At 37.2% G+C, this 18,559-nt stretch overlaps 2 protein-coding genes across 3 annotated transcripts in view; both read right to left on the bottom strand.

Moving 5' to 3' along the window:
- Positions 1 to 248: 248 nt before the first annotated feature.
- On the bottom strand, positions 249 to 2,609 carry LOC125655844 (uncharacterized). Its single transcript, XM_048886368.2, has 4 exons — positions 1,940 to 2,609; positions 1,489 to 1,598; positions 1,180 to 1,230; positions 249 to 666 (listed from the first exon to the last, which is right to left on the bottom strand). Exons 1-4 carry the CDS (start codon positions 2,218 to 2,220, stop codon positions 275 to 277), a joined length of 834 nt encoding a protein of 277 aa, XP_048742325.2. The 5' UTR covers positions 2,221 to 2,609; the 3' UTR covers positions 249 to 274.
- Positions 2,610 to 6,897: 4,288 nt separating this feature from the next.
- Positions 6,898 to 18,559, bottom strand: part of LOC125655242 (E3 ubiquitin-protein ligase TRIM71-like) — a 21,194-nt gene continuing 9,532 nt past the window's right edge. Inside the window, exons 1-2 of one of the 2 annotated variants that reach the window (XM_056143131.1) lie at positions 14,279 to 14,394; positions 6,898 to 9,370 (exon numbers count right to left, since the gene is read on the bottom strand). In XM_056143131.1, the coding sequence (XP_055999106.1) occupies positions 7,687 to 9,348 (1,662 nt within the window). In that variant the 5' untranslated portion in view covers positions 9,349 to 9,370; positions 14,279 to 14,394 and the 3' untranslated portion in view covers positions 6,898 to 7,686. Of the gene's footprint in view, positions 9,371 to 14,278; positions 14,395 to 18,559 lie in introns of those variants that run through there. The other variant, XM_056143132.1, reaches the window with a different exon arrangement.

Raw genomic sequence — 18,559 nt, 5'->3', positions numbered from 1 at the left:
TCCCAGAAAATTACATTCTGGTTAGGTCTCTCTTAGAGCGAAGAATGTGCACGGTCGATGACAAAGGGGCTGCGTGTCACAATTATCATCCCATTTATCTACTAAAAAGTATTCCTTTATCAAAGTGATGGGAAAATTTCCTTGATCTGAGTACATATGGTATACTAGAAAATTCCGGTATATTATTTTGAACAGTACATATTCACGAAGATGTAGGGAATACAATATGCATAAGTTAATAAGTAAGATAATGTGAGAAGTATTTATATTCAAATCAGCGAAGTAAAAATCCGGAGAAGGACGTTTCTCCACCAATTTTTGCCGCATGTGCAATCCCAGAAACCTTCAACCATACTGCATCGCCTGGTGCGAGAACTGTAGTAGCCATCGTACTGGACACCACCCACCGGTCATCACCATGTCCAGAGCAGTACGTCCTGGCAAGCTGAGTGGTGTCCTTGACAATGTCAACGGAAAATTCCGAAAGGGTATCGCAGTTCAGAGAGAAGAAAAAGACGTAGAGTCCTTGCACTTTAGCTGTAAACACGCCATTCGTGTGCAGACCCCCTCCAATATTCTGCTTGATTTCATGAAGAACAATCGTCTGACCTGTTGTCAAATCTTCGTCAACACCGTGAGTGTGAAAGGCAGTGAATGCAACATGATCTGTGTATGAAACGTGTTAAAGATGGTGACTAAACGTGTATAAAACATGTTAAAGACAGTGATCATTGGGCATTCAAATCGAACTCAGATTAATTATGACAGGCACATGTATCATCTTATATACGAAAGAAGCACAAAGACTTTTAGGAGTTTTTCGTAAATAGTAGTATATTATTTGATCGGTGTTATTTTAAAACAATACTTGGTATTTTCGATATGAATTGATGATCTCATTTCTCAATCAATATCAAAACAGTAAAACACGCTCAAAGAGAATTGCTGGAAATAAACAATTTTGGTTCGTTACATAATAAGTGCGTAATACGCCTTAAAACAACAGGTGATGAAACTCACTTTACTGTAAACGGGAATTCTGTATAAGCGTTTTCGCTGTAACCTTGATATTCTGTATAGGAAAACCCTACTATTTCCGCAATATAGTGTTTAGTTAGTCCTAGCTAAGTTTCCTCTATTTTTGTCTTAGACTGATAATAATTTTACTGCGGTTCTTACCTTCAGGTCCACTTCCAATCAGTAATCGTCTCGATTTACTTTCCAGATAACCTGGTTGTCCAAAACGAAATCAGTATCTATCAATCATATAACGCTTTGCTTTACATATTACAGCGAACAAAATTACTCTCTTTTTTTTTCTTTGTTCGGTGCATGCAGTGTGTGGGTGATCATGTACACATGTACCCAGAATATGAAGATCATTACACGTTAACCAGTAACAGTTCAACCTATGTAGTCAGTTGTAGTATGATTACTTCTATAGATTTGCAAAATTTTATTTTCTAGTTGATAAAGAAATGAACTTGCTGTATTGGCCATTTTGTTGTCTTGGTGATGAAACAAACTCCTCGTTGCCAGTGGGATCGGTTTGTTTTTCTGAGTGTCGGGGATGCTCAGCTGGGACATCCACTTCATTTCTGCAGCAAGGTTTTTAACATTATGGTGAAAACAGCACATGCGGTATAGAACTTGTTTAGTTTGGTGTCAAGAAAGCAAATTTGAAATTCACCGATATTAGACTATATCATTGTCTCGGAATGATTTTGAAAGTTTGAGAATTAATGAGGATGTAAACTGTAGAATAAAGGGTTCATATGCACTAAATGCCAAGATATTTACCGCCGCTAATAGTATATATTATCATACATGCATAGAAGTGCGTGCGTGTAATATTTACTGCATGCTAATCATTCAAATGTTCAGGTAACGTTGCTGTGCTTCTAGACAAGGTATTTAGTGAGCGATGATAGTTGATTACCTTGTGTCATGGTGTGGAATTGAACCTAATGGTATTTCTTTTCCACGTAAACTATCTTTTAACGTCTGTAGTTCCCGTTTTTGAATTGTGTAGGCGTTCTGGAGAAACTCGTTTTTCTGGTATAGCACATCCACACTTGCCTGTAATCCTTTCAACAGTCTTGACTGCTCAATAACCACGGTTTTCAATGCTTTGAGCTCTTCATGAATGTCTGATGATTGAGTCTCGCTAATAACTCCGGTGACAATGCAAATGAAACAAAAATAAAGTGCTGCGATCATGTCCAGATATCATTTAACCTATCTTTGGAAAATCTCTATTTCTCTTGAGGGACCTCATGCCCTCTATATATATATATATATACACGTTATCTATGTCACAACCTGTAGACTCTTAAAGCGTTCGATATTGCTTCGCGGCAAGGAATAACCATAGGATCAATATTATACAGTTATTGCTGTTTTTGAGGTCAATACGATGATTTAGACACCTGAGGAGTGCAATATTCACCGAGCCCGAAGGGCGAGGTGAATATTGTACTTCGAAGGTGGCTAAATCATCGTATTGACCTCAAAAAACAGCAATAATTGTTTTATTATATGATTAAATGATTAAAAAACAAACCTCGCCATTTTTCCAGTGTTTATATACGTCTGCTGAAATCTTAGCCGAACCTAGTGAGAAACGCGGAATTTCATTGGACGGCAAAATAAATATAATCGATCGCGTCAAATTGGAAGTTCCCGACCTATTTTTGGTCCTATGTGGAAAAAATAATTCCTTATGTTCACCTGGAAGGTCACGTGCAGGTAAACATAATGTAGTATGATTTCTACACTGTTGGATCTCAGCCAATTAGAGAGCTAGGAATTATTCAATCATATAATAAAACTTATTATTATAACTGTAATGTTCTTTGGTTTTTGAGGGGGTAATAGTTATGAATAGAGATACAAGCATTTGGTACCAATGTGTTTTCTCCTGCGTTTTTCTGAATTTAAATGTAAAAAAAACCAATAAGACCGCGAAAACATTTTGAATGAATCATGTCGTGTTTCGTCATTCAGACAAATTATTGTTAGTATAAATTCTGAATTGTACTGTCATCTTTCATGTTTTTTTTTTATCAATGTTATATACTGTATCTAATGTATGAACAAAGAGTGCAATGAATTGATATTCAATGTTACTGTATTAGATAACATTAATTGTATGTCATATGAATAGGGGGGGGGGGGGGGGGGGTTACTCTAATGAAGTTATGTTCTCGAAAAAATAGCATGGCAAAGGTGAAGATAACGAACAATTTCATAAAGCGTTTAAAGAATATGAAATCGGGAACAGACTCGGACTCGTGAAAACACCAGAGTTGGGACTATGTACCAAGGAGGAGTAAGCATCTCCTGTTAACCGGTCACACCGGTCATGGACCCTCTAATTCGATTTGGTATACGGAGTAATTTATAAGGTCTCTTTGAAAATAACAATCTAACACTGTAGGAAACACGTCGGACAACACTATGTATGAAACACGTCGGACAACATTCTGTAGGAAACACGTCGGACAACACTCTGTAGGAAACACGTCGGACAACACTCTGTAGGAAACATGTCGGACAACATTGTGTAGCAAACATGTCGGGCAACAGAAACACGTCGGAGAACAGAAACACGTCGGACAACATTCTGTAGGAAACACGTCGGACAACACTCTGTAGGAAACACGTCGGACAACACTCTGTATGAAACACGTCGGACAAAATTCTGTAGGAAACACGTCGGACAACACTCTGTAGGAAACATGTCGTACAACACTCTGTATGAAACACATCGGACAACACTCTGTATGAAACACGTCGGACAACATTCTGTAGGAAACACGTCGGACAACACTCTGTAGGAAACACGTCGGACAACACTCTGTAGGAAACATGTCGGACAACATTGTGTAGGAAACACGTCGGGCAACAGAAACACATCGGACAACAGAAACACGTCGGAGAACAGAAACACGTCGGGCAACAGAAATACATCGGACAACAGAAACACGTCGGAGAACAGAAACACGTCGGGCAACAGAAACACGTCGGACAACACTCTATATGAAACAATCAGACAACACTCTGTAGGAAACACGTTGGAAAATATTCTGTATGAAACACATCGGACAACACTCTGTAGGAAACATGTCGGACAACACTTTGTATGAAACACATCGGACAACACTATGTAGGAAACACGTCGGACAACACTCTGTAGGAAACATGTCGGACAACAAAAACACGTCGGGCAACAGAAACACGTCGGACAACACTCTGTAGGAAACACGTCGGACAATACACTGTAGGAAACACGTCGGACAACATTCTGTAGGAAACATGTCGGACAACACTGTGTAGCAAACATGTCGGGCAACAGAAACACATCGGACAACAGAAACACGTCGGACAACACTCTGTAGGAAACACGTCGGACAACACTGTAGGAAACACGTCGGACAACATTCTGTAGGAAACACGTCGGACAACACTCTGTAGGAAACACGTCGGACAACACTCTCTATGAAACACATCGGACAACATTCGATTTTCAAAGCATTGGTATTAGAAAACATCGTCACGGAGATTATTCTGAAGTTTTGTAAAAAATTTTGTTTTTTATTTAAATGTTTTTGTACACACATTGATTCTAGCTGTTTTGGTGTCTGAATAAAATATCCCGGGCGAGGAAGACTTTCACTCGAGGTTGGTTGTATTACAGGATAGTGCATATTGACTCAAACAACAAACAACACACAGGCACAACAATATTGTTGGTGTTCCAGTATGATGTTATTCTACTATATTTAACAGACGTTCATATCTAGTGGGGTTAGGGTGCACATGTAAACCGAGAAATAGAAAAATTTTTTGTTTTGACGCAGATTGTTTCTGTCTTAGACAATGCAGAACAAAATTATCAAGCTGTATCCATGTTATATGTATTTCCCTCACTCTTACAATCTGTGTTAAAGACCCACCTCATGATCGTACGGTCAGTGAAAATGTAGGCGGAGCCTAATCTAAACGGATGTTATTTACTTGGAGTGGCTCGGGTCTACCAAGGTGTTAATTGCTATATCCCATGACACTCAAAGAAATACACAGAGACAAACGTGATCCAGACAGAACATGGTAGAAATTTACCTGTCCATGCTTTTTTTTTTTTATAGTTTTGATACACACAGGACCTGTCTCAGGGACCTCTGCAGAGTTCCTGTGGTCATATTTTTTTTTAAACTAATAGACAAATATTTCTGATACTCATATTTTCATCCATGTTTTAAAAGGAAGTCAGCCATTATGACGATGTAGAGTACCTCCGTAAGTCTATTCTCAGTTTATGGTCTTGGGGCCCAGTCTCAGGGGCTGATCCAGGAATTGCTGTTACGGGGGGTGCCACTTTGTGAGGCTGGGGCCACCTTGAGGCCAAAGTGGGTCCTGGATTTTACAGATTTTATAGGGCTTGAAATATGTCTCCTATTTAGTCTTTTGTAATATTATATATCATTTTTTATAAGATGAAATTAATAAAATTACACAAATTTTAAGGGTTTTTCGAAAAAATTAAGTTCTCCCATTAAAGTAATTCAAGAAATCAAAAGATTTTATCATTCATTTCTCCGGGAGTGGAAGAAATCATTGCTTCTTTTATCATTTAGTACATTTTAGGGGGGTGGGGCCACCACCCCCCCCCCCCTTAAATCCGCCACTAGGTCTGGTCTGTGACTTGCATGCAACTTTCCTGGCGTTCTTGACAGCTAATCAGTATCGGGAATGTCGAGTCCGATCTTGATAACATCGAATATTACTACAATACCAAAACCCCTACTCCTGCGACCATCAAATTTACAATATTGGTAAATGACTATCTGCTCTTTCTAAATATCCATTTAATTTTAATTTAGTACCAATAACACTAAAGAAGATGTTATCTAAATCTTTTACACAAAAACACTATATGCATGTACCAAGTCTGGCCCCACCCTGGGCAATGTGATTAAAATTAGATGTTAGATCCGCTCACATACTCGATACAGAAACAGCGAGTATGTGAGCGGATCTAACATCTAATTTTAATTAGATTGCACTCTGGGGTCAGAACATCTACCCCGGGGATCGTGTTTACAATTTTGGTAGAGGCTTTCTTCCTCTACACCACTTAGAAGAATTGAAAAACAAAATTCCAATTTTTGGCAGTGTTTGTCCAGCTTAAGGCCCGGGAATCCTGAAATGTATTATTTATGTCCCAAAAATGCTTCATACCAAATTTCATAAACTTTATTAAAATTAAGAATTTAAAAATGTTCAATTGTTAATTGATGACAACCGATTGCAATAGGTCAACCGAGTTAAGTGATCAAAAGATTGAAGGGAAAACGTGCTATTTTTGAAAGTCAACAAGATTGATTGATTGCATGTTGTTTAACGTTTGTCTCAGGAATTTTTCCACTCAAGTGGAGACGTCACCAAGACCGGTGAAGGACTTCAAATTTAGGCCTATGCTCGGCGCTTACGGCCATTGAGAAGTGGGGGTTCTTTAGTTTTCCACACCTACTGTGACATCCGTTTTTAAAGTCATCTCCGAGGACCCGTGATATGTAACATGCGACATGCGGGTGTGACCAGTCAAGGGGGGATGCTTAATCCTCATAGGCACCTCGGGTGTGTCCTAGGGGTCCGTGCTCGCCCAACTATCTATTTTGTATTGCTTATGGGATTTATGATATTGATCACTGTTCGTTATCTTCACCTTTCATTCATACCTGATGCCGAGCATTTGGCGATGGAACTTTCACCACGTGTTTTAACGACTTAGGGATTCGAACCCTCACCTTCCGCAAGCAGTCCGAACGCTCTACATCTAAACCACAAAAGGATTATAAAACTTTATTGCCCATTTTCTTGAGAACCAAAAAAGAATGGGACATATGAATTCATTTGCAATCTGCAATAATGAATGACAATATTGCATATGGAATCGCTACAATCAGCTATTCAAATAATGACAAAAAAATGATTATATGGCTTCCATATAAAGGTATTCACTGCATAACAACCATGTTTCATATCTAGTGATTAGATGATGGGATTTTTGTAATCATGGTATCAAAAATGAAGGGTTCATCAAATAAAAATAACCCACCATTGTCAAAATTCACTTAGAAAATAACATTGTTGTCTTTGGGAAGAGCATGTTTTATCAAAATATTGCATTTTCATACAAATCTCTTGGTAGAAAGTTATATGCACTTTCTCTTCATGAAAATATAAAATAAAATTAATCATTTACCCAACACATTTTTAGAAAATTCGATTTTTTCTTTTCATTCTTTTTTTTTTTTTTTTTACAAAAGGCAGACAAGTCTTCAAAAAAGTCTCAAGTCCACAAAGGTCAGCTTCTAATCATTTACCAACCATGTGAATTTCCTCTGCCAAAACGGCATAAAACCATAATCAATCAATCAATCAAAAATTTTCATTATCCTTCCTTTATACATTGAAAACCTTAAAAGATGCATATTACTGCATCCTGGTTGCTGAAAAATATCAGAAATACTTAAAATTCAGTTGGAATTCAAAACTTTATATATATACAGGATGTCCAATGGGTCTTTGAATTAGTCCAAGAATATTTACTACATTCTGAGAGCGATATTTTCAACACTGAGATTTCAAGGATATTACTGTAGATATAAATAATAGTATTTATTGTAAATAATTGATTTTCTTCACATTTCCACTATAATAATACTCAGTAACAAACAAGTTGTCACTTTTGTCCACACATAAACCCCATGGATACTTCAGATTACAGTGATCTATATAGCGGAGGAACTGTCCATTCTGGTCCAGGATGTGGATACAGTGATTATAAGGGTCCACTGTCAGGATCTGACTCTGACTGTCTGTTGTGATTCCCAAGGGTTGGAATGCTTTGTTTTTGGTAGTGGAAGAATGACCAGTGTATCTGAATCGAAGTTTTCCAGTCTGTTTGACCACCACTACTGCACCAGCTCCACAGTCAGCCACACAGATATCCAGATTTCTGTTTTCACTGATGTGTTTAATTGTAGGACTTCCTGAATATAGAGGCTTCCCCTCATCATCATACAGGATTGTTTGTTTCTCTGTGGAACCCGAGTAACGAACAACTTTGGATGGTGTTTGATCATCACTGCACATGGTAACCAGGAGATCTCCAGAGGAGGTGACACAGAGTTTGAGAGGAGTCCAGCCCTGTAGTCTGATCACCTCCTCTATCTGTCCACTCTTCACTTTATTAACAGTCTTTGTTTTCTGGTCACAGTACACTAGATTCCCATCACTTGTCACTGCTATATCACCTGACCGTTCCCCTGATTTTGTTTTGATTGCATTGATAACTTTACCTTTAACATTAAAGCATTTCATATCACTGACTTCTGCACATGTCCAGAATGCTTCTTCACTCAGACAGGTAACATTGCAGAGGTATTTATACCCAGTATTTATTGTAGTGACAAGCTTTGGTTCGTCCATCAGTTCTTTGGGTGAGGTTTCTCTTTTCTTCATTGTGTCAGCATTTTCATCTGTGGTAAATGATAATGGTATCAAAGATCCCAGTGACTTGTAAAGCTGTTCACTGTCTATCGGACTAAATGTAGGCAGTGAGACTCGGACTTTGGGAGGAAGTTTTCTGAATTCTTTGTTTTTGGATCTGTATTCCATGGTCACAGACACTTCATTGGATTCCTCCATTTCCTTCAGAGTAATCAGTGATTGCTCAATAAGGGACTGTATCTGCTTAATTTCATCCAAATGTTTCTTCAGAATTTCCAGGTGTTTGATTTTCATCTCTTCTATTTCGTTTTTCATTTTGTTGATGGCATTGTCAATTTCTTTGTGCCATTCCTCTCCATGTTTTGTGACTACTGTTGTGAATTTCACATATTCTCCATCCAAGTTAGCTATTTGAGTTTCTAAATCAGTGGCCATTTCTTCATATGTTGCAGAAATAATATTTTCTATCTCCTCTGAATCTTTTGTAATGTCTGCTTTTCTTTCATTGTAGATTTCATAAAGAATTGAAAATGTATGACCCTTGTGTTTGTCTGCAGATATAGTACACATTGAACAGACAGACATGTCACATTCCTTACAAAGGAATTCACAGACTTTGTTTTGATGTGTACTACACTTTGGATAGATCAAGGTAGATTTTCGGTTTTGGAATGGTACCACTATGTGTTTTTGATAGTCATCAGCAATGTGTTTTCCTATACAGGCAAAGCACAAGTTGACATGGCAGAAATCACAGTACATCTGTACTATAGCTGTTTCACAAAGGTCACATCGGACGACATCTTGGGCACTGTGGTGGGGGTCCATGGCTACAGGTACTCTAAATATTCTACAATTTGAAAAAAATATGAAATTTATTAATTGTCTTATAAACATTTTGATTATATAAGTATTCTTGTTAAATTGATTGATTGATTGAATATTGTTTAACGTCCCTCTCTAGAATGTTTCACTCATATGGAGACGTCACCACTGCCGGTGAAAGTCTGCAAAATTTAGGCCTATGCTCGGCGCTTAAGGCCATTGAGCAGGGTTGGGCGGTTAAAACCGCCCCCGTTTTTAACCAGTGGTTTTAACCGGTTTTAATCGTCTCTGTCAATACTCCCCAAGTGGTCAATACTGGTCAATTGTGATTTAAACTGTCCAATTTCCTATTTTTGTACATTTCTTGCAAAGATAAAGATAAATTAAGTCTTTTCCTTATATGGATCAATTGTTGATTAATATTTTTCATTAGATAATCAAATGTAATTTCATAAGTTTAATGTATTTGGTTTGCTGAAACTGACCAAAATATCTTTAGTACCTACCAGAGGGTCACAGTTCTGTAGCATACCTTGACAATTGGAGACAGACCTGTTAATACATGTACCTGGACAGATTAAGAATAAAAGGTAGCTGGACATTACCTGAGCACAGGAAGCAGAGTTGACACTTGACAGGTGTTAATAACAATAGGCTGGACCAGAGATGACCAGTGTGTGTGTTATTGTTATGAAAACATCACCAACCCACACCCTCAAATGTTTATTTAACACTTAAAATGAAGATTGATGAAACAATACTTATTAAAATACAGGTAGTTTTTGTTAAACTGAGGAATTTGAACAGAAACTTTTACATCTTCCCCAATTCAACAGAGTCATTTGTACATTATTTATCTAATATTATGACTTATAAGTTATTATAAACTGATAGTGCATGTTACGAATTACAGTATTTACCATAATGGTCACTTAAACATTTAAAATAAATAACACAGACTATAATGACCAAATAATTTTCAATCGACCAGTATTAACCAGTACTGACCAGTATTGACCACCGGCCCGGTCAATACTCATATTGACCACTTTTTTGCCAACCCTGCCATTGAGCAGGAAGGGATCTTTATCGTGCCACACCTGCTGCAACTAGGGGCCTCAGTTTTTGCGGTCTCATCCAAAGGACCGCCCCATTTAGTCGCCTCTTACAACAAGTAAGGGGTACTGAGGATCTATTCTAACCCAGATCCCCACAGAATTATTCTTGTTAGAGTGTTATATTAGAAAGGTGGGTGGATGGGGGTCTGTTGCATGGTGGGTAGTGAATTCTCGAATGATTTCACTACTCTAAACCTGTACTAGGTAAACTTCGATACGCATGAATAACTTTTTACAACCACTCAAGAATTGGCTGTAAAAATATCAACATTGACATTCAACAAGAGGCCCATGGGCCACATCGCTCACCTGAGTCACCTTGGCCCATATCTGAAGACTTTCCATATATATTTGCATGTAAAACCTTAGTTTCTATTATGGCACAAACTATCCTTTGCAAACGTGAATCTACACTATGTCAGAAAGCTTTCATGTCAATGTCAACATCTTTGGCCAAATAGTTCTTGAGAAGAAGATTTTTAAAGCTTTTTCCTATATTTGTATGTAAAACTGTGACCCCCCCCCCCCCACTTGTAGCCCTATCCTACCCCCCGGGGGCCATGATTTGAACAAACTTGAATCTGCACTATGTCAGAAAGTTTCCTTGTAAATATCAGCTTTTCTGACTCAGTGGTTATTGAGAAAAAGATTTTAACTATATATTTGTATGTAAAACTTTGATCCCCCTTGTGGCAGCATCCTACCCCCGAGGGCCATGATTTGAACAAACTTGAATCTGCACTATGTCAGGAAGCTTTCATGTAAATCTCAGCTTTTCTGGCTTAGTGGTTCTTGAGAAGAAGATTTTTAAAGTTTTTCCCTATATATTTGTATGTAAAACTTTGATCCTCCCTTGTGTCCCCATCCTACCCCCGGGGGCCATGATTTGAACAAACTTGAATCTGCACTATGTCAGAAAGTTTTCATGTAAAATTCAGCTTTTCTGGCTCAGTGGTTCTTGAGAAGATAATTTTTAAAGATTTTTCCTATGTATTTGTATGTAAAACTTTGATCCCCTATTGTGGCCCCATCCTGTCAAGCAAAGGGTTCTCAGGATATGGAGTAGACAGTATATTCCAATGTCCAGTTTGACCCTTGACCTTTGACTAATGTGATCTGAAAATCAATAGGGGTCGTCTTCTCCTGAAGACGTACCAGTGTACCACGTTTGATGTCTGTCAAGCAAAGGGTTCTCAAGATATTGAATGGACAGTATATTCCTATGTCCAGTTTGACCCTTGACCTTTAAACATGTGACCTCAAAATAAATAGGGGTAATTTTCTCTTGAAGATGTACCAGTGTACCAAGTTTGATGTCTGTCAAGCGAAGGGATCTCAAAATATTGAACGGACAGTATATTCCTGTCTAGTTTGACCCTTGACCTTTGACCATGTAACCTCAAAATCAATAGTGGTCGTCTTCTCCTGAAGTCGTATCAGTGTACCAAGTTTGATGTCTGTCAAGCAAAGGGTTCTCGAGATATTTAACGGACAGTATATTCCTATGTCCAGTTTGACCCTTGACCTTTGACCATGTGACATCAAAATCAACGGGGGTCATCTTCTTCTGAAGATGTACTGGCGTACCAAGTTTGATGTCTGTCAAGCAAAGGGTTCTCTAGACATTTAACGGACAGTATATTCCTATGTCCAGTTTGACCCTTGACCTTTGACCTCAAAATCAATGGGGGTCATCTTCTTCTGAAGATGTACTGGCATACCAAGTTTGATGTCTGTCAAGCAAAGGGTTCTCTAGACATTGAATGGTCAGTATATTCCTATGCCCAGTTTGACCCTTGACCATATGACCTCAAAATCATTAGGGGTCATCTACTCCTTAGGATGTACCAGTGTGCCAAGTTTGATGTCTTTCAAGCAAAGGGTTCTCAAGATATTGAGCGGACATTATATTCCTATGTCCAGAGTAGATTGACCCTTGACCTTTGACATTTTGACCTGAAAAACAATAGGGATCCTCTTCTACTCATTACTAACCCACATATTAAATATCATTATCATCAAGTGAATGGTTCTCAAGATATTGAGCGGACAACACATGGTCTACAGACCGACCGACAAGTGCAAAACAATATGCCCCCTCTTTTTCAAAGGGGGGCATAAAAAACAAATTACAATTGACACACACTCACACACACACACACACACGTGCTCAGACACAAAATAGGATTAAAGTGTGATAATATATTTATAAGATTGGGGGCGAGTTGTCTCATTAGAGAGGGGGCGAGTTGTCCTGAGAAGGGGTGAGTTGTCCAGCATTCTTCTGCATTGTAGCACATTTAAATATTTGAATGAGATTTCATACATTTATAAATTTGTGTTACTGCAAAGTAGTACTTTATCAATAAAAGCAATTATACATCATGTGTCAATTTATATTATCAAAGAAAAATGTAAATGACTTTTTATAATATAATTTGCAGTGCAAAGTGTCTAATGACTGCATGGTTATATGATTGCACCTTAAATAAGTATTGCATTTGAAATAAAGGTACTTATAAGCTGAACTCTTTTTCATTATTCAAATCTGAGCATCCAAATCATTGCTAGCCAAAGTGATATAAGCTAAACTAAGACAATTGATATATTATATATGACGACATATTTGGAAAGATAAATCTAAGTTTGTCAAAGTACAGTGCTAAAGATAGCTATAGGATAGATTATATAGAACATGCTGTAATATGAATATTCATAATGGTCATCACCCGACACCGTGAGAAAGAGCAAAAGTATACTTAATTTTGAAGCAAATAAACCTCTTTCATATCATCAACCCCATTCACATTTTTTTTTAGAATGCATATATTTTATATTATTCACTCATATACTTCTGAATAAGCACAATTAAGTCCTGAACCCAATTAACATTTATGAATGTTTTATAATATTTCTTTCTATATATTTAATTTCTTTTTTAATTTTCAAATTGGTCGTTATATCTTTCAATTATTTGACTATAATTGCACCAAAATAAACCATTTATAAATCCATATTTCTTTTATTTATTTTTTTTTTTTTTTGACATTTGAATCGTATATAAAATAAACCTGATTTAACATTATTTCTTCATCACCAAAATCTTAGATGATATAATGATTGAACTGACCCATTATGGAATTAAATCCAGCTGAATATGAAAGATGCTGTACACTCACTATACACAGCAGAAATAATAGATAGAATCAATTGTAACCGATTGTTCAGATAGGAAGAGGTCATAATCACAGGTAGCAATAGCTACAGGTAATCGGAGGCGTGGACATGTTACATTCTTGACCAATCAGCTGCATCCAACAGATTAATTTAACTTCTGTACTTATTGTACCCTAGGTTATGTAAAACCACCTCATGTAATTCTTACTTTCAATTTCCATACGATTGTGCTGTACCCTTTCTGTAACTTTTGTATAAAGGAATATAGAGCATGTAACTTAGGGTACAAAAGAATCACTTAAAAACAGAGTCCTTATTCCTTGCCATATATGTAGATTCCTTATCTTATTATGTCAAAAAACATGAAGAGGCTCCTGGCCGTGGGCATTTCGGGTGTATTTTTCATAAAATATGTAACTTCAACGTGTTGTATTTTCTATGCAACCTTAAATACCCAAAGAATAGAACATTCACAAATACGAGGGAGAAGGGGGGGGGGGTTACCGGAAGTCCCGTTCACAACCCGTGTCACCAGTCTGTAAAATGTTTTGATTGCATGTCCATTAATCAAGTACTGAAATGAGAAGATTGATTTTTCATTAGCCTGTCATAATCTGACTATGATATATACCACCTACCAAAATATTTCAGGGAAACAACTGCCCCCTGCAACCAAATTTATTCAGTAGCCTGTCTATCATGTCCTTAGTCCGTATAAATTTGCTAACATTCTTTCACCAGAGGGCGCTTCAATTAGATTTATCGCTTATTTTCGCTTCCAACATCGAACCCGACCATATATACCGCATTTCATGAAAACTTTAAAAACAACACCCTACACGATGTTTTCTGTTTATTTCTACCCGCAAACAAGACTAACTCATATCCAAGTGTTCTTCACATGTTTGTAAACTACCTAGATGCACCTCAGGAAGTAGTCTAATCAGATATACAAAAATTAAGGGAAAATAAAAAATAAAAAAAAGACACGCATAAAAAAATCTTTTAGATATATGAAACTACAAATGATTAATTTCATTTTGATTGGACACGTGTGCTATTTATTTGCTTCTCTGTCTGGGTACTTTAATATTATGCTTATTTAGTAGGGGTAGTTCACGTCAATGTGCTTTTATACGCTTATCTAGCAGGGGGGTACTTCACGCCATTGCGCTCTTATATGCTTATTACGGAGGGGTACTTCACACCATTGCGCTCTTATATGCTTATTACGGAGGGGTAGTTCATGCCATTGCTCTTTTATATGCTTATTACGGAAGAGTACTTCACGCCATTGCGTTTGATATGCTTTGAGCGAGTCAATCATGAATGTCTGATGATTGAGTCTCGCTAATAACACCGGTGACAATGCAAATGAAACAAAACTTAAATATTGCGAGCATGTCCATATATATATATATATATATATATATATATATATATATATATATAGATATATATATATATATATATATATACGTTATCTTTGTCACAACCTGTAAACTCTTAAACTCTTAAACTGTTTGATATTGCTTCGCGGCAAGGAATACGTATAGGGTCAATATAACTCTTATTACATGTACATAACTGCAATGTTCTTTAGTTTTTGAGGGGATCACATTTATAAACAAAGATACAAGCATTTGGTACCAATATGTTTTCTCCTGCGTTTTTCTGAATTTAAATGTAAAAACCAATAAGATCACGGAAACTTTGTGAATGAATCAAGTTGTGTTTCGTCATTCAGACAAATCATTGTTAGTATAAATTCTGAATTGTTCTGTCATCTTTCATGTTTTTTTTATCAATGTTATATACTGTATCTAATGTATGAACAAGGAGTGCAATAAATTGATATTCAATGTTACTGTATTAGATAACATATATGTCATATAAATAGGTGGGGTGGGGGTGTATTATTTTAATGAAGTTATGTTCTCGAAAAAATAGCATGGCAGGGGTGAAGATAACGAACAATTTCATAAAGCGTTTAAAGAATGTGAAATCGGGAACAGACTCGGACTCGTGAAAACACCAGATTTGGGACTATGTACCAAGGAGGAGTAAGCATCTCCTGTTAACCGGTAACACCGGTCATGGACCCTCTAATTTGATTTGGTATACGGAATAATTTATAAGGTCTCTTTGAAAAGAACAATCTAACACTGTAGGAAGCACGTCGGACAACACTCTGTATGAAGCACGTCGGACAACATTGTGTAGGAAACACGTCGGGCAACAGAAACACGTCGGGCAACAGAAACACGTCGGACAACAGAAACACGTCGGACAACATTCGATTTTCAAAGCATTGGTATTAGAAAACATCGTCACGGAGATTATTCTGAAGTTTTGTAAGATTTTTTGTTTTTTATTTAAGTGTTTTTGTACACACATTGATTCTAGCTGTTTTGGTGTCTGAATGAAATATCCCGGGCGAGGAAGACTTTCACTCAAGGTTGGTTATATTACAGGATAGTGCATATTGACTCAGACAACAAACAACACACAGGCACAACAATATTGTTGGTGTTCCAGTATGATGTTATTCTACTATATTTAACAAACGTTCATATCTAGTGGGGTTAGGGTGCACATATAAACCGAGAAATAGAAAAGATTTTTGTTTTGACGCAGATTGTTTCTGTCTTAGACAATGCAGAACAAAATTATCAAGCTGTATCCATGTTACATGTATTTCCCTCACTCTTACAATCTGTGTTAAAGACCCATCTCATGATCGTACGGTCAGTGAAAATGTAGGCGGAGCCTAATCTAAACGGATGTTATTTACTTGGAGTGGCTCGGGTCTACCAAGGTGTTAGTTGCTATATCCCATGACACTCAAAGAAATACACAGAGACAAACGTGATCCAGACAGAACATGGTAGAAATTTACCTGTCCATGCTTTTTTTATAGTTTTGATACACACAGGACCTGTCTCAGGGACCTCTGCAGAGTTCCTGGGGTCATATTTTTTAAAACTAATAGACAAATATTTCTGATACTCATATTTTCATCCATGTTTTAAAAGGAAGTCAGCCATTATGACGATGTGGAGTACCTCCTTAAGTCTATTCTCAGTTTATGGTCTTGGGGCCCAGTCTCAGGGGCTGATCCAGGAAATGCTGTTACGGGGGGTGCCACTTTGTGAGGCTGGGGGCCGCCTTGAGGCCAAAGTGGGTCCTGGATTTTACAGATTTTATAGGGCTTGAAATATGTCTCCTATTTAGTCTTTTGTACTATTATCTACCATTTTTTATAAGATGAAATTAATAAAATTACACAAATTTTAAGGGTTTTTCGAAAAAAATTAAGTTCTCCCATTAAAGTAATTCAAGAAATCAAAAGATTTTATCATTCATTTCTCCGGGAGTGGAAGAAATCATTGCTTCTTTTATCGTTTAGTACATTTTAGGGGGTTGGGGGCACCCCCTCCCCTTAAATCCGCCACTGGGTCTGGTCTGTGACTTCAATGCAACTTTCCTGGCGTTCTTGACAGTTGATCAGTATCGGGAATGTCGAGTCCGATCTTGATAACATCGAATATTACTACAATACCAAAACCCCTACTCCTGCGACCATCAAATTTACAATATTGGTAAATGACTATCTACTCTTTCTAAATATCCATTTAGTTTTGATTTAGTACCAATAACACTAAAGAAGATGTTATCTAAATCTTTTACACAAAAACACTATATGCATGTACCAAGTCTGGCCCCACCCTGGGCAATGTGATTAAAATTAGATGTTAGATCCGCTCACATACTTGCTACACAAACAGCGAGTATGTGAGCGGATCTAACATCCAATTTTAATTAGATTGCTCCCTGGGGTCAGAACATCTACACCGGGGATCATGTTTACAATTTTGGTAGAGGCTTTCTTCCTCTACACCACTTAGAATAATTGAAAAACAAAATAAAATTTTTGGCCGTGTTTTTCCAGCCTAAGGCCCAGGAATCCCGAAATGTATTATTTATGTCCCAAAGATGGCTTCATACCAAACATGGAAAGAATTGGAAAGGTAGTTTTCATGAACTTTAATGGTACCTTCACACTCACGGACTTTTCTTACAGATCCTTACGTATTCCACAAATCCGTAAAAATACACGGATTGTTACGATTTAGACACTTAAAAGTGCTATTTAAGAACATTTCAAGAGTATTTACGGGCCATTTACAGTTTATTACGAGTTCTTGCGATGCATTTACGGCACACATTTACGATTTGTTCCGAGTGAACACGGATAAATACGAGCAAATTACGACATTTTATGAACTTTTTAGGGATTGTTACGAGTTTATTACGGAAATATACGATTTAGCTTAGCTTTTACGTGTAAATCACGACCTGTTAACGTGTTGATAACGTGCTGTTACGAATAGTTAGGAGTTAGTTACGATTGTTTACGTTTTTGACTCAAAAGTGTTCGCAATTGGCTTTGTATCATCATTCGACAACTGACGTTACTTGTAACAGCATGCATGTACATTGTATGCAAGATGTGTAACTTCTTTCAAGATGTCTTGATAACAACTGAAAGAAACTGTCAGATTTCGCGTCTTTTATACTTTTCCTTATCGTAAAGTTTAAGTATGTACTCGTAAAGTAATCGTGTCTATACGTAAAGTGCTCGTAATGACTCTGAATAATCCGTAAAGCGATTGTAACCCGACGTGAATGAAATCGTAAATATCACTTGGGCATTCGTAAGAATCCGTAAACAACTCGTAAACTATCCATAACATATCGTAAACTAACCGCAAAGATTCGTAAAAAAAAAAACCAAACTTTTTACGAGTGTTTTACGGATTCTTACGAGCACTTTACGTGTTCTTGTGACCAGTTTACGATACTTACGGATTGTTACAAGTTATTTACGGAAAATGAAATCTGTGGACAATCGTGAA

The sequence above is a fragment of the Ostrea edulis genome, chromosome 7, assembly GCF_947568905.1.
Source record: "Ostrea edulis chromosome 7, xbOstEdul1.1, whole genome shotgun sequence".
NCBI lineage: Eukaryota > Metazoa > Mollusca > Bivalvia > Ostreida > Ostreidae > Ostrea > Ostrea edulis.
The sequence above is the reverse complement of the archived record's forward strand: the minus strand, read 5'-3'. Positions and strand labels throughout refer to the sequence as shown.